This window comes from Neolamprologus multifasciatus, chromosome 13 (genome assembly GCF_963576455.1).
Source record: "Neolamprologus multifasciatus chromosome 13, fNeoMul1.2, whole genome shotgun sequence".
NCBI lineage: Eukaryota > Metazoa > Chordata > Actinopteri > Cichliformes > Cichlidae > Neolamprologus > Neolamprologus multifasciatus.
Window position 1 is genome coordinate 638018 of NC_140451.1, and position 21739 is coordinate 659756.

General features: G+C 44.3%; 1 protein-coding gene and 2 long non-coding RNA genes across 3 annotated transcripts in view; 1 reads left to right on the forward strand and 2 right to left on the reverse strand.

Moving 5' to 3' along the window:
* The window catches only part of gbf1 (golgi brefeldin A resistant guanine nucleotide exchange factor 1), a 72420-nt gene that overhangs the window by 28114 nt on the left and 22567 nt on the right, over positions 1-21739 (reverse strand). Inside the window, 5 exon segments of the mRNA XM_085183400.1 lie at positions 175-229; positions 6731-6791; positions 8207-8315; positions 8386-8504; positions 12657-12788. Of these exon segments, the coding sequence (XP_085039526.1) occupies positions 175-229; positions 6731-6791; positions 8207-8315; positions 8386-8504; positions 12657-12788 (476 nt within the window).
* Positions 4884-5189, forward strand: LOC146504733 (uncharacterized). Its single transcript, XR_014877724.1, has 2 exons — positions 4884-4979; positions 5017-5189. It is a non-coding gene; the product is annotated as an uncharacterized LOC146504733 (long non-coding RNA).
* Positions 8735-12650, reverse strand: LOC146504734 (uncharacterized). The gene is made up of 2 exons (XR_014877720.1): positions 12385-12650; positions 8735-12268 (listed from the first exon to the last, which is right to left on the reverse strand). It is a non-coding gene; the product is annotated as an uncharacterized LOC146504734 (long non-coding RNA).

Below are 21739 nucleotides of genomic sequence, written 5' to 3' on the forward strand. Positions count from 1 at the left end.
CAGTATGACAGGTAGGGTCTGTGGGAGGGAAACAGGGACACATACAAGTACAGGAAACTTTAAAAGAAAGAGTTACAAATAATAAAGTGGATCCAAGCACAGGGGAGGACACAGACTCAGATTAACAAAGAGAAAGCAGGATGACAGCAAGCAGCACGTTCACAGCCATGTTACCTTCTTCATGTTAGCACCAACATAACTCTTGGCCTCCTCTTTGAACTGGGGGAGTCTGTGAAGAGACATGAACACGTTACAACATCCCAGCTACAGTCTGACATGAATCACCAACCTCGCCCACGCTGTGCATCGTAGATGATGTACCTGATTAGAAATGGAAGCAAACACACCGACAGTCAAAAGACTGGACACACATCCTCATTTAATGGGTTTATTTTCATGACCATTTCTATTGTAATCTACGGAGCTCATCCAGGTTTAAGGTCCCATCCCAGACGCCTTGATGTCCACTCACGTCTCGGGTCATTCGATAAATCATGTGATAGGGTGGGGCTAGGTCTCCCAATGGGTTCATCCCCATTGGGTTCATCCAAACCCTTTGGCTGATACTGACCCACAGCTGTTTTCACACCGTGGCTCATGTGATTAGGTAGATGATCAATGGAGGGTTAATGAGTCTCTTAAAGGACAGCTTCAATCTCTCCACCAGTTCCTCTTAGAACTGAAGAAGCTTCTCAGATGAAACCTCGTCAAGAAACTCAAAGAAGTCACTGTTCCTTCCAAGCTCTTTCGATGATCGTGACCTGGCTGATCGAGGACCTACACAGACATGATAGCTCTGACTACCTTCCCTCTTTGTCATCATCCAATTACACGTCTCCAGTATCTTTGCTGTTTCACTGAGAGGGTTCAGGCTCGCACAGCACAGACGCATCCCACGCTTGATAGCGTCGTGTGCTTGAAGTAGGCCTCTAGTGTTGCTCACCATCAGCGTCCTGTTGATCTTCTGGTGTTCTAGGAATCCCAGGATCTACGAGGCATTTGTAGACTTTCTTGTCCTGACGTATTCATGTACTGAGCCATGTGTATCATGTACTCTGAGAGCACAGCTTGGATGGCTGAGTGGAGAACAGCTGGTTTATTCTCATGACTTCCTTCTCTACCTGTTCAGGCCGTAAGCCGAGGCCATGCTTTGCTTGGCAGTTTCTAAGGCCTAAGACATGGAAGGTAAGGTACTCTTCATCACACCTTTCCCCAGCTTCCCTCCACACCGCCTTGATCTTGGACCCATCTTGGAGGGTGAGGATGAGGATATCTCCCCCCTGATGTCCTGGCTCCTCTTCGTCATAGCATTTATATCGTACATTGTTAGTCTCTAGTTGTGATAGCAGGTGCTTCTTCCGAATGTTGGAATGCTGACCTACTAGTCGTTTCGCCGTCAGTCTGGATGTTGGCTGTCGAATAGGGCTGCCACGATTAGTCGACTATCGAAATCATCGATGACTAATTAACAGCTCATTACAGCAAATGTAATGTGTCTGCATGACAGAGCCAAAGAAAAACTAATTAAAGTTTAAATCAAATTTGACTGGTAGCAGGGTTTTAATAGTTTTGCAATTTTCATTAGTTTTTATTTTTATTTAGTTTTGACTTCAGATTTTCAATTTTATATCAGTTTTAATTAGTTTTTACCAATTGTTTGCTAGTTTAGTTTAGTTTTTATTTTTTTGAAAATCCTTAGTTTCAGTTTAGTTTTGATTAGTTTCAGTTATAGTTTTAGTTGTGTTTGCAATAATTAAGTGTAACAAAATCCCAGTTTCATCATATCAGTCATTCTGCTCATCCTTGGGTATGTTGCTATTCCAGCTACCATACTGCACCCTGGACAGGTCGCCTGTCTGTCGCAGGGCTAACACGCAAGGACAGACAACTCACATTCCCACCTATGGGTTCTTTAAATAAATAAATAAAGGCAGATGAACAACCATTGATACCAGGCAACTATAAAATGTATATCTTGGCCCCAATGAGACTATTAACTCTCGCAGCACCGGGTGTTCGTAATTTTGGTTCAAGCGAATTGATAAACTTTTTGAAGGTAATTGACTCACACAGTTGTGTAGATATCCCCGTCCTGTTGTCTCGGGATGCATCACGCTGCCTTGCCTGGGGTTAGCTTCTGTTTTCTGGGGATGAGGGTTGAGTGTGCTCCCTTACCTTCTCAAGCTAAGCTAGGTTAGCCTTCTTGTGTGAGCTTTTCAAGTGCACTTTAAGGTTTGTGGGATTTTTTCCCTTTAGAAATGTCCCTCATAATTTGTCTGTTTCCACTACAAGACACTTGCTTTATCCAAAACACAGTCATATTCAAAGTAATCCCAAACTGGACTCTGGCTCCCGACTTTTCCTGACATGATTCTGCGCGTGGACGGAGCAGCGACACAGACGACTCGACTAACGTGCTGCCCCCTGCTGGCATAATGAGACACAGCAAGAAAAAAATCTGGAAACTAAACTTCATTTTCACCCTTGACTCTTGTATGACACGCACACATCAACGAAAACTAAACACATTTTTGCTATAAATTCAGTTAATTTTAGTTAGTTTTGTGAACACTCATTATAGTTTTAGTTAGTTTTCCTTTTTTTGTTTTTGTTTTTATTTCCGTTAACAAAAATGTTTTTTCACTTCTAGTTTTCGTTATTTCGTTAGTTTTCATTAACGATAATAACCTTGACTGGTAGTCTGATTTGTTGACGTCACAGCAGTCATTCTGTGCCTTTATTAGCGTGTATGTGTGTGCGTGATGTACACGTGCGAACACCAGACGTTCACGCCTCCCTGTTTATTTAGGCAGAGGCTTTAAATAACTGTTGTATACTGGCCCAGAGGTTAAAACTGGCTCCTGCAAGGACACTGCTTTAAGGTTATTTAGTGCATCCTTTAGCCCTGAACCAAAAGCCTTAACTCTCACAAAACACTAACAACGACTTTTTGATTAAAACTCTACAAAAGTACAATAATAAATAATAAAAAACCCCAAAAGAAAAAACACAGAGCCTGTCATCAGCTGCTTAAGAGGAAATATCACTGCAAGAGTGTCGGCACATTCAGTGAAGCAGCAAACGTAGTGTGTTAGTGTCACCAGGTTTCTGTGAAGCTAAAGCTTCATAATGATGAGATCAGAGCTCATCAACATCCAAGCGCACACGCGTGCACGCACACACACACGCACGCACGCACACGAGCCAGCAGCCTGACATTAGCTCAGCGTTAATAGTGTTGTTCTGTAAGCACGATTATTGGATGATCTGTGGCTCCAACAGATTAACATGCTTAATATGTTGAGCAGCCAATCTAAGACCGAGCTGCTGCTCATTACTCTCTGGTGGAGGTGGTGAGGGTGGAGGTGGTGAGGGTGGAGGGCATCCCAGACTCACATCTCTATTATCTGGGGTCTGTGGACAAGCGGGGGGCTGAACACGCAGGAAATGAGCTGCGAGCCGTGTGTGTGTCTGTGTGTGCGAGAGTGCAGGATGAGAACAATGGAGTGAAAGTCCAGACTGGTTCATTGCACCTTGTGCTGAGATGTCTGTTAGTGAGATTCAACACAGTCAGGTCTTGTAAGGACTTGATAACAAGAATCCTGGCAGCAAATAACAGCTGGACTGCTCAGAGGAACTGGCAGCAAACAGCAACAACCAGAAACTAAATCTGCACTTCACTGAGAGGAGGATGAGCTTTGTGACAAAGCCCACGTCAAATAGTCTTAGTTAAGCATGCACAGCATCAGGAGGTGAAACAAATCACAGCTTTCATTGAAGCTGTTTGTTATCCAGCTGCAGTCGCTCACATCAGCAGACATGCTGCTGCTGATTGCTTCTATGTGGCGATGCTAACTCTCAGTGCGTGATGTGTGTGTGCTTAATATTTATGGATCATTGCTGCTGAATCACAGAGCAGCTTTATCTATATGCAGATCATCCCTTTGTCTGTGACCACATGTGACTGGCACTCCTAAACACACGGTGTGGACGATGGTGCTGCGAGTGAGAGGGGGCTTTGATTAGACCAGACCTTCCCAAACTGTGGGGCCCATCCCCTGGGGGGGGGGGGGGGGGGGGGGGGGGGGGGGTGCAGAGCCATGGACACTGCTAGCACGGGGCGCCCACACAAACGCAAAGCAGGAGATGAAGCATCGCTGAATATGTTTCCAAACCAACTTCATTCTGAGCCAAAGACGAGAAAATATGGTGAAGCAAATCTTCCCTTTGGTTTCACCTGCACAGGTGCTGAGGTCGGTCTCCCTGCAGGATTGGTTTCCCTGTGAGCAGCGCTGGGCTGTTCAGATCAAACAGGATCCCACTGTTTATGTTTAACCCATTTTGCACAGAGAGGCATTTTTTGAGAAATGCATTGATATCAATGTTGAACATTATTACACAGGAAAAAACAACTACAGTAAAATAATGACAGCGTGACGCCTCTGCCTTTGTAATGGAGGGACAGTAACTGCGTGTAAACCTGCAGACAGTCAGATTAACAGGATTTTGTCTCTATCATTCTGCAATTCATCTCATGTAAACAATAACGTGGCCACAGCGTGGTGTGATAAAGACACATACCTTTGACGTTGTGTGACGAACTCTGTATTCCTCGTCCACACGGAAACGCAAAAAAGGAGTTTTAAAAATCTCCGTTTTCGGTGATTCGAAACGTTTACGTGGATGAAACAGCTGCGTGTTCAAAATCACCCGTGTAGGTGTGGACGCAGCGTAAAAGAGTTAGTAGTTTATTTTATTACTACCTGTCATTTATTGCAGTTTACTTGTATTTGCTCAATTGTTTACTAAATGTTTGAGGTGTGAAAGAAAACGCAATGGAGCGAAATATGGGCGTGTGTGGTTGGAGGATGTGTTTGTGCGCGAGAAGGCCGGGGGGAACCACTGGATTAGACCAAGGCTAGATAACATCTGTTCAACATACCTCAGCCTTACACCAGTGAGTGTTACGTATCTGCTGTGTTGGACGTCTTTGTGTAAGAATCTCCCAACTTGAAGATAAATAAAAACATCTCTAATCTCATCCTAATGATGGCGACAGACTATTAAGCATAGTTTGGGTTATTATCATTACTAAAACACACTTTCACTTTGACCCTCTCTGCACACCTGCAGTTAATCTGAGCCCAGTTTAAAGCCGAATGTCAGAAGCTGTCCAAACACCGGCGCCATGAATCCCATCCTTCAATAATGGATCACGCTGCTGAACTGTGCGTTATGAATGGCAGGTCATTGGCGAGCAGTTGGATGGTGCAGGTCCCTACTGGAGATGCTCGGGGATCAGGACAGTCCAGCTCCAGTTAGCCATGAGCTAGCGTCACACTAGCAGCTGGTTCATATGCAGCACAGTCAGCTCCTTCAATCCTGTCAGGGCCTCTTCATACCTGAGATGCTTTTTTTGCACGTCTGCCACTGTGGTTCCTGATCCTGCAGGTATGGTCTGCTCGTGGACCCACTAGCTATGGAGCATTGCTGTTATGGGTCGTGTCTTCCATCTCTCTGGTATACCTCTGTAACTGGCCAAGGCTGTGAGTCTTTGCCTGGCAGGTTCCACAGCCTCAGGTGTGGACCGCACCTGTGCTTCTTAGGCACCGCCTTCTTTATCGACCTTTCTGCACCTCTGACATTCTGCTAACTTGCCTCCACATTGCCTCGATCTTGGCCTCGAGTCAACGAGGATGCTCCTGGTGTTCGTCTCTGTAGATCAGCTGCTCAGTCTTGATGATGGGCACATAAGGATTGTTCATTATGCAGACCTGCAGGGTACCTCACAGTCTTGGTGATTGGTCATGGAGGGTTCGAGTCTCCAGCAATGACCCCCCCCCCCCCCCCTCGCACTCATCAGGCTTCGGGTTGATGATTGTATTTGAAATTCGGGTTGTATTTGGTTATACCGAGCTTGTTGTTTTACTGTCAGTCTGGACTCTATCTCCACTTTAAGCTTCAAACTTTCCTTTTTGCTAAAGCATATAGTTAGGGCTGGACCAGGTGACCCTGGATCCTCCCTCAGTTATGCTGCAATAGGTGTAGGCTGCCGGGGATTCCCATGATGCACTGGGTGTTTCTTCTTCACTCACTGTGTTAACAGACCTCTCTGCACTGAATCGAACTTGTTATTAATCTCTGGCTCTCCTCCACGTCTTCCTCCTCTCACCACAACTGGTCGTAGCACACGAGACTGAAGATGAACCACCGTGTCCATCTTTGTTGTTGAGGATTCATAAAAGTAAGAGGATAATTTTCATATTCATGTAGTTTTCTATTGAAGCCAAAGTGGAGACTGAGAAAAGGCCATGATTTGAGAACCCAGATTAGACAGATTAGACAGTGTCTATGGCTGCTGTGCAATAACATTTTAAATATCAGAATAAACTTGGCAAACTTCATATATAGGATCTTACAGACTGAGGTAACAACAGCTTGTGTTTTCTCTCACAGATCTTACTGGACGTGTGATCATGTATTTAATGTGGATACACAGCCGGTCAGTGAGCCCAAAGCTGAAGGGCCCAGCTCACAAAGCTCCGCCTCCACCTTTCATTCTCGTCTGAATATCCTGGAGTGGAAACCTGTATCTCTGCAAACTTACTGTGGACATTTATTTTAACAAGTTCCAAACCAGAGTGTTTGTCTTACAACCTTCCTCGTTTATATTAAAGACAGTCAGCTGCCATCTGCAACCACCAACACAACCACCCTGTCATTTATTCACCTGGAGAATAACAGCTGCACCATGTCGACCAGCGTATGTTCAGCCGTCTTCCTGAGGAGCTCTGCACACAGACAGAGACATGAGAACAAAAACTGTGTGAGAGAGGAGACGCCTCTGGGTGGAGACAGTTTAAGACATCATTTCATATTTTTATGGAAATAACAGGACTGGACTAGTTGAACCTCACAGACGACAGCTTACAGCCAAAGAACAGGTCGTCCAATAAGATGAATAAGATGTGAATACTAGGGGTGCAACGATACACAAAATTCATGGTTCGATATTTTTTCGATAAAAGAAAAAATGTTCATGCTTTTTTAATTTGTCATTTATTAAAATTATAAATATATATTTTAACTCAAAAGTACAGTTTTTAAATTTAATGTTGCTGAAACAACAAAGTAATAAAAACAAATCTGTCTGATTGAGAAATCACTCATCTTTGGAAAAGAGAGTTTATTACAGAGAAATGTCTCTTTCAAAATAAAAGCTCTACTATACGCTTCTTCTGGGCTATATTCTCAGCAGCATATTAAACATATCAGGTCCCCATAAGGAGAATCATGTGCTAACGGCTGTCTAAATGACTCGGCTAAAGTTTGTAGCATGCGTGCTTGTTGTTTTTGTCTGCTTCCACTTGTCTTTGCACGAGGATGATGTCGGAGTAAATGTGCAGTCATATTCGTTGTGTTCCCACTAGTGCTGTCAGCGTTAATCTGAAATGACGTTAACGCCACAACACGGCAAATCTCCGTTAACGAGCTACCGCGGATCGCCCCGTGCGTGGGGCTGGACGTCAACACGTTAACGAGCTAACTGCGCTAACGCGCTAGTTCCCACCCATGTAATTGAGCATTGCTGGCACATCCAACATACTGTTTTACTTTAGTCCATGACGCGCTTACCTTCAGGGTCATACGTCACATGAAGACCAAAATAGTTCCAAACGCCAGATCTGAATGAGGGTGGGGGAGGTTCAATTTGCCATGTTGCAACGAGCTTAGCTTCTGTCTGCTAGCTTGCCCTGCGCTCAGTGAATCTGTGTTCGACTACTCCGCCTAGGCTGCACTGTCGAGCGCAGATCCACTGAGTGCTCAACACAGACAGCATCGTCAGAAGTTGATAAAAGAAATTAAAAATGTTGTATTGTTCGATACATATGCGTACGAACCAAAAGCACTGTATCGAACGGTTCAATATCCATACGAGTATCGTTGCACCCCTAATGAAAATGTCTTCTGTTATCAGTGTGAGGCTAATCTCACACAAACACTGTAACTAATGTCCTCAGGGTCAGAATAATTTATTATCCTTCACTCTCAGCCTGTCTGAGGCCTTTCACAGGCATTAAATGATGAACCCTGCGTCACAGGAGCCGTGCTGTGAAGGAGCTGCTGGAACGTGCCAGTAAAACCTGATCAAACTGTTTCAGATCAGGATGCAATGCTTCCTTGAATGAGCTTCAAATAAACTCACCACTTAGACGCATCTCAAAGCAGATCCTGAAGCAGGACTGCATGATCTCACAGACAGACTCGTTGGTCAGGTGGGCTCCCACTGGTGTCAGCAGCAACGTCCTCAGCACCTGAAGCAGCAGTGCAGCTGTACTAACATGCATACTGTGGTTGGCAGTGACAGTGACAAACGGGGCATACCTGTAGGATTTTCATAAGGACAACTTCATCACTGGCCGGGTCTGTTCCTACAAATCTAGCGTGCGTGACGGCGTCCGCCATGTTCTCAATGGCCTCCGCGGCTGCCTCGTGGCTAGCATCTGCAACAGACAACAAACAGAAGAGTCAGACTGTGGTCACTGAAGGGGCGCCGAAGAGAAGCTGACTCTCAGACGCTCATCGATGAGGTCCAGCTCGACTGGACTTCATCGGCTCCTCTTCATCGTGAGCTTTCACACAGCTGAATAAAGGAAGATTGATTCAGTCATCTCAAAACTTATGAAGGCCAGTTTTGATATTTCCTTTATTAATAATCAACTATTGTTTTTGCTGCTGCAGAACATGTGGCATACACAAGCATATAAAATATGTAGCACAGAGCAGCGTAAAGGGTCGCAAATATGTTTGAAATAATGCAGTAACTCCACGGCACACATGTGTACGCTGCACCGCAGGCTCAAGAAGCTGGTACGTGCTGGCAGAACAGGAATGATGCTGCTGCTGTGGAGCTCTTAGCGCTGTCCACCATCACATCCATCAAATCAAAATTCTAACATTCACAGATCTGGTTCATTTTCTCACTGCACACATTATATATAAAGCAATAAACAACCTGCTTCCTGACAATATTCTAAAAGTGTTTTCTAAAAGGGAACGGGGACACAATCTGAGGGGGGAATTAAATTTAAAACATCCTCGTATCCGTACAACATTAAAAGTTTTTGCATCTGTGTGTGTGGAGTGAAGCTGTGGAACAGACTAAGTAAAGATATGAAGCAAAGTCAGAGCATAACACAGTTTAAAAAGCTGTTTAAGGAGATGGTTTTACAGGGTACAGGAAGGAGGTGGAGATCTGATCGGGTGTTCTTGTCTAATATTTTCATGTGTGTGCGGGTGCATGTTGGCATGGGTATATATATATATATCTGTAGGTTGTGTATCCTTTGAGGTGTTACTGGGGTTATTGAAAATGTGTATATGTGCGTATGTGTATATACGTATGTATGGATAGATAGAAACATATATGTATATATATATAAAAAAAAAAGAATGATAAAAAAAAATACACATGACATAACGTGATTGCAAGGAGGTATTTCTATAGATTACTAGATAGTGGAAAAGGGGCGGGACTAAATAAGCTCATGCTTCTTCCTTTTTGAACATGAAAGTTATTTGTAGTTGTTTTTGCTCGTTTTCCTTTTGTTTTGCTTTGTTCATTTGTCTCTTTTAATTCTATGTTGTTGTACTTTTTTAACATGTTCAAAATAAAGATTCAATCAATAAATAATGTGTTTGCAGGGAGGTCAGTGACTGCTGCCTCTGGCATGTAGCTGCTGCATTCACTAGATTTCCTCATTAAAAACAATGTTTATATCTGAAACAGTGACATCATTTTAAAAGCTTTCAGATGTTTACAGGACCAAGCAGGTGGTTGGACTGATGTGGCCTCAACTCTGAGGCTTCCTAAGACTCAAAAAGGACATTACATTAGGAACCCTACACATATGTATAAATAAACTGTGACAGGAAGTAAGTGCAGAGTTTCTGCTTCATGAACCATTTAGGATTTAGAGCAACTTCACAGTCTCACAGGAAACTGGACAAGCTAACGTAGTCCTACAGTCAGAGCATTTTCCTCCAATCAGTGACTGCCAGATGTTCAGTGGTGACATAAACACAGTGTGAGCCATGATATCCAACACGTGGTGGCGATGAGCAACTATGAAGACATGTTCAAACAGCATCCATCGTGCTTCATGGATCTCGTGACCAGATGTGGCCCTTTATTGGACGTAAGCTTGGACAAACAGCTCACCGACTCCTGTCGAACAGCCCAGTGTTTTTGAAACCAGAGTGGCTGAGCCATCGTGTTTTTCTTTCCCACCATCCTCACCAGCAGCAATTCATTAACTAATAAGCAGGGGGGGGGGGGATTAGGACTATCCCAGCAAGGCAACAAAGCAGCCTGTCAACATTAACACTCTGACAGGACCTCTCCCTCTGAACACGTGTTTACTACATGATATGTAATTAAAGTTAAAGACACTTCTTGGGAGTTTGCTCTTTGACAGATGGTGAGCAGAACAAGAGTCGTCGTTTGTTTAAGGCTGAGAACTTTTTCAGAAAAGTCCAGGGAGATGCAGTCATGCCCACATCCCTCCAGAGTCGAGGGCGACAACAACCGTGGAGGTCGTGTTGGGAACATCCACACCCACACAGAGAAACTGGAGCCACGCGGGGATCGAGCAGAGACAGAAGTGATAGAAAACACTAATCCTTCCTCTGGCACAGAGCAGGCAAGTGCAAAGGTGGGCTGTGGTGGGGGGGGTTAAAATAACACTGAGGAGAGGCTCGATGTGTGTGTGTGTCTGAAACAGCTGCCACATGAAGTCGAGTCCATCAAACTCCAGAAACACACACATGCTGAAACGTGGCGTAACAGAGTGGGCACAGAGGCAGCTCGAGCTGCACTCTGCATGACAAACCACACACAGGGACACACACTTTACTGCATTTATACTCGTTCTGTTCCTGAACAGTTGTTCTCTGTTCATCTTCCTAATAGCTGCTCTGCTAACTATGAGCGGTGGTCCACAGAGCTGAATCACAATCAGCTTTTCACACACGTGTCCACAGTTGACTGTATTTGACTGGATTTCTCTAATGCTCTGACTGTCCACGAGTGTGACACGTCGTTTCATTACAGCAGGCAGTTTATTAAGAACATAAGAGTTTCTCCAGCCAGGCTTCAGCTGCACTCTGCAGTCCCTGCAGCCTAAGCCTCGGCTGAGCCTCGCTCTGAGCCCTGTGAGGTCCAGTGACCACGCGGCTGCTAGCAGCACAGCGTGGGACTGCTGACTACAGGAGACTCTGAGAAAACAGAGAAGGGGGAAAGATGAGCAATAAGATGAGAGCGAATAGACCCCGTTTCTGGATATCTGTCAACAACTTAGTTTGCTCTCCCTCTGCAGGAAGACCTCAGACCACAGAGAGGAGGACACTGCTCTCTAAAATTAACATGTCTTACAGTTATTTCCACCTAGATGTCTGCAGACTATCAAACTGTAGCCTGACAGTGTGCTGACCTTTCTGCATCATGTTTGTGTGACACCTACGCTGTTCTCTCTGCACTCTGACAGGTGTGTGACTGCAGGCAGCTTCAGACTCACAGGCCAACACGACGCTCAGTGAGGAAACAGAAATCCACCAAAGCCTTACGCTGTGGCGTCTGTGTGGCCAGCAGGTGGCAGTATGTGACTGGAACGGTCATGTTTGTTCTGTCCATCTGCTACTTGCTCAGAAACTTAATGACATGCAGCAAGTTTCAGGTTTTTCCTTAGCTGGCCTGGATCACCAGCTTCACTAACAGTGAGTGGAGCATTACTGTAGTCAGTCAAACACAGACGGCTGGGATTGGTTCAGTTGGCGTCTCAGCATCTATGCACCGTAACTATTGCCTGCCCTGCAACTCTGCAGCGACTGAAGCTGCTCCTCAGTTTGATTCACATCCTTCACAAGAAAGCTTCGATGTAAAGGAGCGAGCACCAAGTTTCCCAGCAGCTCTCTGACAGGCTGCCTACAGCTGTGTGACCGTCACGCTGCTCACACCAACACCTGGTGATGCATCGTCACACTCGGCAGACGCTGGGCCACATTTGCCTGATGAGGCCAACGATGGCAGCGACCTTCAGGTCATTCTGCATCAGCGATGAAGAACAGGAACATGTTCCTGGGCCGACTCCTGGACTTCACCTGAAGCTGGTTTCCTCATAAAGAAAGTCACCTCAGCCGAGTATTCGTCCTCCTCCATCTGCTGAGTCACAGACACATTCGTCCTGGATCTAACCTAGAAAGGAGGCTGCTGGTGCGAGCACACTACAGTCAGCCACTGTTCCAACACTGTGTGAGACACATGACAACATCTGACAATCTGAATACTGAAGAATGTAATCATGGTTTAAATTACACACGTCTGACCCCCTCCCTCGAGGCTCATGCTTAACTGTTTTTCTGCTATTTATCCAATTCATTAACCTCCTGTTATTAATGTTAGAGCTAGAACCACTCCCACACCAGTCTAACCAGTTGAAGGAGATGTGATTAAACTGGGAAATGATGCTTTCTCATCCTGGACATGAAGTTTTGGTTTAAGAATCGAGTCCATTCATCAGCATGTTTAGTCTTCACATGAAGCCACTCCAGTCTGGAAACCAGCTCATTTTCACATACAGGTAACATCATTTTCTTACCGATGAGGCCGTGAGACAGGAACTTGTTGACAGAGGTAAGAGCCAGGCCTGTGATTGGTCCAGTGGTGTCCTCGGAGCGCACGACTTCCAGGAAAGGCCTCAGGAAAATGTTGGGTTCAACATCTGACAGCTCTGAAAAACAATGCAGGCACACATAATCAGGCACACGGTCGTCTGCAGAGGCTTTATGACTGTCGTGATCTGGAGCAAACATTTCCCCAGACTGCAAATGATGGTTTGTGCAAACAGCTGCGCCGAGAAATCGATGAGGAAGTAACATGACGGGAGGCTCGACCTGTGTTTTACCTAACGGTGAGGGGGAGACGAGGGGGGAGGAAGATCTTTGATAAGGCAGGGAGAGAAGTGTGCTAACAGTAGCATAGGTTAGCATTAGGTAAAGAGGCTCCACCCTCCCCATTATTGATCTATTCTTCTTCATTTTTACCTCCACCAGTGATTTTACAGTCAATCTGCAAAACCCGACCAAAGAACAATCAGACTTCAGTCTGTGAGCACCAACACTCAGCTTTTTATATCACACACTTAACAGATAATGATCAAAGTGATGAACAGTAAATAACATGAATCAATATAATGATTTAAGAGCATATTTACAAAGGACCATGACCCACTCTGTGTGCTGCAGCAGTGAGAGTGAATGCACACGTACAGCACAGTGCAGTCAGGTGCTGCACATCTCACACATGTCTCCACTGCTTCACAGTCCAGTGCTGGCTTGTTTCACACCACTGTGTCTGGTGGCTTGCACTGCACGGCCTGGATGAAGCAGTTACGGAAACCCATCCCTGGTCCTGAGAGCCGTTCTTTCACAAACGTCACAATCACAAAGCCTCGGTGCTCACTTTCAGTACGAGACTATGATAGGTGTCCATCAGCTTTCTACAGGAGGATGGCAGTGGTTTATTACTTTATATTCACACACATGTAGTTAGACGACTTCATCAGAGGCGACGGGCCATCAGTAAACACGGGGCCTCACAGCCTCTCTGTGGCCTTTGAGAAGGAAAATAAATTATAGCTGCAGCCAAGCTTGACCAAACTACAATAAATAAATGGGTTTTCAGTCAGAGGTGCGTGCTGCCTTTGATGAGCTGTGTTTGCTGCATACAGTCCAACTGGAGCTGAGCGTAACTGGAGAGCAAAGAAAACCAGTTTGTGAAATGAAGCCATTATGATTCACCATGAGCCTGATCCCATCTACCTTGACTTGCTGGAGCTCGTCTCTGCTCAGAGCTGTAGGAGAGGATCCAGCCATGTGTGCATTACCTCCACAAATGGTCCTCGCAAAGGAAGGGAAGAGAGCCGGGGGTGAAGCTGTGCCCCCAGAGAGCACATCAGGATGAGGCAAACTCTCTGAACAACACAGGCCGTCTTTAACACATGCGCATCTATTGGCACTGGAGCAGAAAAGCTTAGAGCACAGGGAGCAACTACAGCAGATGAATCTGAGCTGAAGACACTGTTCAGACAAAAAGGACAAAAGCAGAGAGCAAACTGTTTATTGTGCTGTCTTTGTGAGGCTTTCCAAACACAGTCGTGGAGCTCTACACTCCCAACATGCAGGATCTGAGCACAACATGGAGTTCTGCTAATGATGGAGACCCACTAATGTCCATGTTCCTTTAAGAGGGAGTTACAGGGCTGACTGGACTCTGTGGGGATAAACCAGAACAGACGTCTGCTGGTTTTAGACATGTGTTGCTATTAATAAGAACAGATATAAATGAGGCCACAAACACAACAGTGTGGCGTTTTCCTCCCTTTGCTCACGACCATCAGTGCACAGTCAGCACTTACTGTCCCGTTCACGTATCAGCAGTATCCTTTCGACTTCATGCTCCTCGTTTTCCTTTGCCAAGTCAGAGCGAGGTCAGAGGTCACCACATCGCTGTGACACATGTTTAATGTTCTTCTACATGATAAAGAAAAAGCTGCTGTGTCAGCTTCAATGATCATGAAAACAGCAGAAAAGGTTTTTGGGGTTTTACACTGTAAACAAACAGAACTTTGTAAAGTAGAAACTTTTCTGTCATGTAGTCGTTTATTTCTTCATGACTTTGTGTGGTAACATGCACACACTGCATATAGTTTATTTTACGGGACGTTCAATAACTGCACATTTAATCTTTGTCATTTTAGCCAGCTCCTAAGAAACTCTGCGCTCATCCTGTTATCAGTCAGAAGCTGCTCTCTTCACGTGTACCTGGCCTGTACCACTACAGTCTTTGGAGCGTCTGCCCCTTTTCCTCTTTCACATAATGGTATGATCCCAGTCTGTCACATGTGATTGGCCACATGGTGTGCCCATTGAAATAGAGTCCCACCCCTGCCTGCACTGATTCAGGGCTGAACACGCGGCTCCCACACTGACGGGACATTAATAATTGACATGTGAAATTATGTCGCAGGGCAGATATAACTGTATAATTGGGCCATAGGTGTGACAGGCCTGCTGTGAGGTTTGTCATTTATATTTATTAAAACTGAACAGTAGGGCTGGGCCATATCATACCCTTCACGGTAATACTGCTATAATTTTGGGCAACGATAGAAAAATGAAATATCGCGATAGAATATGGGTAAAACACGCATGTGCAGTGCCTTTGTTTTCATACGCACACGTCAGAAAAAGCATGGCGGCGAAAGCAAATCGTTGAATGAAACGGATGAACCTGAACTGGTTTGTAAAAATGCTGCAGCTTCACTGGTGGAACTGGTTTAGCTTTCGTCAGATACACAACAAAGCACTATTTTTGGTAGCGCATGCTAGCGGGCCGTCGTTATTACCGTGTTGTTTGGAAAACACGGCGCACTTAAAATCAATCCTTTGATTTTTCTGAAAGTCGACAGAGCCCCTTATAATCCCGTGTGCCTTATGTATGAACTCTGGTTGTGTTTACTGACCTCGAAACGATTTTATGTGCACGGCGCTCAAAAATCTGTCAAATGTTTCAGTACGACTTTGCTAAGCTACGAAGCCGCACCGCTCGATGGATTGTCGGAGTGTTACGGCTATCGTAGGCGGAGCCTCGCGGAGTGATACGTACTGTGCTTCAACATAATATTACCGTATTGTGTGTGTTTAACCTCTTTTTAAGTGTTGTGGATATTATACATGGTTATGCTGAGGATATGTCAGCCAGTTTCCACTGGAAATGCCTTTTGGTTAAACTGTCAGCAAAGAATTTGCATTTGCACTGTTAATTATTATATAACTTTAATGCACATAAAAAACAGCTGCTTGTTTAAGTTAAAATACATTGATGGGTTTTTTGCACTAATAAAGTTGCGGAGTTGTAAAGCATTTTGTCTAGTGTCAATTATATCGTTATCACAAATTTTCAAATGTATATCGTGATAAATATTTTTGGTCATGTCGCCCTGCTCTAATGTGATATATGGAAAGAACGTGTATAAGAGCCTGTGTTATAAACATCACTAAACTGACCGATGGGGAGTCATGTGTCTGTGGGAGCTCTGCCAGGTCAAAGCATCAAAGCATCTGTGCTACAACAGCAGCGGTGACCCTCTACCCGGACCCACACACTGATAACCCACCAGTGACACGAGTAAGTCTGTGACTGCAGTGCTGAGGCGCCTCATGCTAAGGCAAATATATCCCTAACCCTATTAATTTGAGTATGTATGACCTATTACTAAGGTCGTAACACCTGGCCGGGCACCAAAGGTTTGGATGCTGTTTGTTGGATGTATGGACTATAATACAGCTGTGCTACTCTGTTTTAAAGCTAGTGTAGGAATACTCCTACATACACACCTACAGGATCAGCCATGATGACAGAGGAAGTGTGACATCACCACACAGCTGTGGGGTGTGGTTGCTATAGTGACTAAAGCCACTGAGAGGAGGGGGAGGTGCGGAAAAAGCTGCTGTGTGGGTCACTGAGACGTTTCTGCAACTGAAAACGTCCACATGAACAGAGTCCACTCTGTGGGGCAGAGAGGATACGGTGTGTATTTTCACCAATCCTTTCACCATGAGTGACACCAACCGCCCAAGAACAAGTTTCCACATTTTTCAGCCCAAGTTTGAGAGCTCGCTGGGGACAGGTTGGTTGGAGAAGGTAGCAAGCAGAGGACAGATGTCATCACAATGATAGAAAACACGGGTTGAGATATTTGGATGAATTATGTACTAGGGCTGCCACGATTGGTCGACTAGTCACGATTACATCAACTATCAACGTCGTCGACGACTAATTTAATAGTTGACGCGTCGTTTGAAGCTTTGTAAGATCCCAAAAGACGCAGGAATAAGTAGTAGGATTTAAGAGTGTAATAACGGACTGAAACAGAAGATGGCAGCACTGCATGTACAAGGATGCCAGCTGCCGTTAAACCCCGAAGAAGAAGAAGCTGTGTCCCAGAATTCATAGCGCAGCCCAGCTCAGTTTCCAACAATGGCGGCAGCTAGTTAGTTTTAATATTACTCTTATTATTCTTTCTGGGTCACAAAATAAACATTTAACATATTTTCAGGCGAGAATGTAGCTGTGTAAACCTCAAATATCTACTATTGTAAACTGAATTAGCGTCATTACAAACGTGTTAAATTTGATAGTCAAGTGTGTTTATACTCGTCTGTGAAGAGGATTGTTGGAATAGTGATGATGATGTCCGCTATCACTGTCAGTTGTCAGTAAACACTTCATCTGGCTGATGAATCTTCACGTCACATAATACAAAGTCAGTATTATTAACTCTGTAATTAGGCGCCATTCTTCTTATTTTACGGCGCTGTTGTTCAATCGGGGAACGCTCTCTGTTGAGGAGAAAAGCATGAATTTGTTTGTATACGGATTATCCATTGTTTAAATGTCCCGGTAGTCGAAAAGGAGGCAGAGCTGTTGAGAAATGCTAGGAGCTAACTGGGCGCTAACCGTGTCATTCAAATATATTGAATGTCGCAATGTTGGCAAAAAGAGGAAGTGACGTAAGATTTGTGCATGCGGGGAACCGATCGGGTTTCCAGTACGGATCGGGTAGCGACAGCAAGGCTCACTAGAGCCGTGAGAACACCGGACTCCCGGCTAATCGTTTTCAAACCCACCGCCGTCTTTCGCTACTCAGGTTAAACATGATATATAAGTCACTTAGATAACTTAAAAATGTTATTGTTTGGCTTTTTTTAGTATTTTATTTGTTCCTGAGTAAATCGGTTTGGCTGAGATTAAAGTTATAGTTTTTACACAGCTGAATAAACGTCAAGCAGACAGCTGATCATCAGAAGTGTGAGATGCTCGAGAATTTACTCCGGTGTCCTGTTATATTTTAGATAGCAAGGAGTTTATTAAACTTCACCGAAACAATCTGCAAATTTCATTAAACTTTAATAAACTCTCATCTTGTCTTTATTTTTAGTTAGCACCTTAAACACTTAAAGCTGTAAGCTAATGATAGTTATATAAGAGCAGATGCTGCTGGTGCAATAAGCTGTAGTTTTACTCCAATGGATGATGATCTGATTAGTCGACTAATCACAAAAATAATCAGTGACTAGTCGACTATCAAAATAATCGTTTGTGGCAGCGCTGTTATGTACAAAGAGCAAAGGCAGAGCACAGAGTTAGGTTTTATTTTCCACTATTTCCTCAGTTGCTATAGCGACTAAAACACTGTCCTCATATAACTTTGTGTTGGTTTCTCAAAGCTGTGAGACGAGTGAAAACTTCAGGTGAAAACAGGAGAATAATAAACAGTGCTCCATCATTTTACTACATCACAACATTAAAAAGCAAAAGCAGAATAACTCTGATGAATAATAATCAGTATACCAATCCTGTTGCAGTGGCACAGTTAATATATTATTCTGCTATTGCACTGGAATACTCCAAATCTGCTAAATTACCAATAATCTTCCTCAATAATAGTATTTGGTGTAAACATGAAATCACTAAAAACTGCATCACATTTTAACAAAATAAATAACATGCTCTAATATTTGTTATGCTTTTCTGTTAAAACAGTAAATTTAACTGTAAAATATAACGTTACATTTACAGAGCGTTAGCATTAAGCATTCTGGTGGCTTATATACCATTATATTTGGGCGTGGTCAAAATATTTGTTAAACAATGTAAATTCAAATTAGGCGTGGGTGATATAAACGATATACGATAGAAACGATATAAATTTGGCCAACGATAGAGATTTTGACTATACCACGCTATCAGGATAGCGCATGTTGATGATGTCATCAAGCTGCGCCTGTTTTGGTCGAAAGCATCGCAGCGGCTAAAACCATTATCATCTGCAAATTATGGCGACAGTCACAGCAAAGAGATGAAGCACTTTTGAAATATGGGGAAAGCCAAAAACTGGGCTTCCTCCACTTCCGTAACATTGATTCATTAATGTTGAATTCTCTGCAGCTGCTCTGTTCCCATGTTGTTGCAGTATATTAATAACTAACCTCGTATTGTGGATGAATGATCTCAGTTGTTCTCCTGACTGAAGTCTGGCCCGTGTACAGCATCCTGCTATGCGATTGCATTTGTCCCTGACCACCAGAATCCCTCACGTTAACTTTTATCGAGTGGAAGAAAAGTTAGCGTTCATCCTCCAGCTTCACTGTGCTAATGTTATGCTAACATAGCTGTGTTGCTAGCAATCACGTAGCACAACATTATAAACCAGGTAGTCCAACTTCAGTAACCCTGCAAACGTCACTGCTGTTTAGTTTCTGTCTTCGTTTATGTTGGAAGTGACAGCAGAGCTGTACGTTTGAATTAGTTTCAGAAATCTCTGTCAGAACATGGTATGAAATGTTTAGGTGGAAACTAGCGAGCTAACTTCCTGTTAACTTCTAACTCCGTTAAATTTAATAAATTCTGTTTTCATGGATGTTAAACTTAATTGTTACACCTGATAAAGCAGCAACGCTGATGATTTAATTAAAATGAAAGACCATTTTTAACTCTCTGTGTTCGTTTGACTTTGGGACCTGAAGTTGACGGAGTTTAGGACCCAGATTACTCCGTGAAGCTCCTCACTACGGCAGCCGTAATGCTCTGATCCATCAAGCAGTGCAGCTTACCAAAGATGTACTAAAACATTTTTTAACAGATTTCTGCCCAAATCGGTTCGAGGTCAGTAAGCACAACCAGAATTCATACATAAGGCACACTCTCTATTTTTGAGAACATTAAAGGATTTTAAGTGAGCCTTATAGTGTGGAAAATACGTTATACAGAAGAAAAGAATATATAGTGATATATATCGTTACCGCCCAGCCCTAGTTCAAATATAAATGTATTCAGTAAATGAACATTTCAGTTCATTGAAGCCTGAGCAGAACTCAAAGCTGAGTAAAAAGACCCAATCCCATCATTATTATCATCAGGTGAGAACGCCTCAGATATGAGATGCACGTATCGTAACTGTGGTTTGTCTAAAAATGTAGATGATGTCCAGTCATTTCTGCTGCCAACAGATTTCTGTTTCCAGTCTGAAAAACTGAGCTAATAAAAAAGGAAGCAGGTGCATTATTCAGCCAGCATGACTTTATTACCAAACCGTGCCTAGGCCACAGCCTGCCAGCCACTGTGCTGCTCTGCACCTGTTATCCTGTACGTAAAATGTATTTTCAATGGTGCATACTTTGCACAATGACTACATTATTCCAGCAGGGAGCTGGCTGGGCCCCAGCGTCCACTTAATGTGTTTCACAGTCTGCTGTCCCCTCTGTGATGGATGAGCTCTGGTCACGGTCACTGTGATTATAGATAACGGATGTTTTATCACAGCAAATTAAAACCTGAGCACATACGAACAGTTCTGTATTAATGGGGATGTTAAGTGGGAGATATGCTGCTCCACACTGAACATCGTGTAAAATGTCACTGCTGACATATCCTCTCAGCTCTTAAAGCATAAATGCAGCCGCCTGATTCAAATGGCTCCATTTCATTTGGATGCATAAGTGTTTGCTTGTAGTATCACAGTGAGGTGCCCTTCAGATAAGATGGGCTCATATTATCACCTCTATTTCCAGAAAAACAAACAGTGGAGAGCAAGACGCGCAATTTCCATCCCATCTTTTAACCATGTATCCTTGCCAATGTCAGCGTGCGTCTTGGTTATGATGCAGGACAGGGGGGGAGGGGGGGGGGGGCAAACTTTAGGTGGGCAGCAGGAGCGAGAGTGCATAGAGCCGGGAGTGTGTGAGGTTGGAAATAGAGTAAGGCTGTGGACTGTCAGTCAGCAGGATAAACTAATACATGGTTTCAGGCTCAGACTGTGTCAGTGATCCACAGAAACGAAGAATGCAGAGTCAAAGGATGATGGATGTGAGGAAAACGTCGACCTGTCCACCACATATCAGCAGGCATGACAAGAACACAAACAGCTGATGAGTAATAAGATGCTGCACTGGAAATACTCAAGTCTACATGTGCCTTTAGACACACACATCCAAATGATGAGGAATCAGACTGTTGTGTATATAACAGCAGAAAAACCTCGTGTCAAACACCATCGTGATCATTTTCATATGTGGTGACAGTGCCAACATCCAGTCTGCAGGAGCCAGAAAGTGTGTGTGTGTGTGTGTGTGTGGGGGGGGCTATCATCCTTATTTGTTTCACCTGCTGCTCTCCTTCACCTCCCCATTAATGGCATTCCCAAGGAATGGGAGAGATTCCAGAAACCACACACTGTGCAAGCTAAGTGTTCACACACTACGCCACTCCCCCACAGATCACACTGCAGGCGCACTCTACTGGAGACAACGCACAGCCGCTATTAACAACTGATGCAGCGACTGAAAAACTACCATTGAATTGTAAAGATCTCCTTACAGGCAGTTCTTCACAATCACCAAGTACCATTAAAGACAGGGGCAGGGAAGTCCAGGCCTCGAGGGGCAGGGAAGTCCAGGCCTCGAGGGGCAGGGAAGTCCAGGCCTCGAGGGGCAGGGAAGTCCAGGCCTCGAGGGGCAGGGAAGTCCAGGCCTCGAGGGGCAGGGAAGTCCAGGCCTCGAGGGGCAGGGAAGTCCAGGCCTCGAGGGCCGCTGTCCTGCAGGCTTCACATCTCACCCTGGG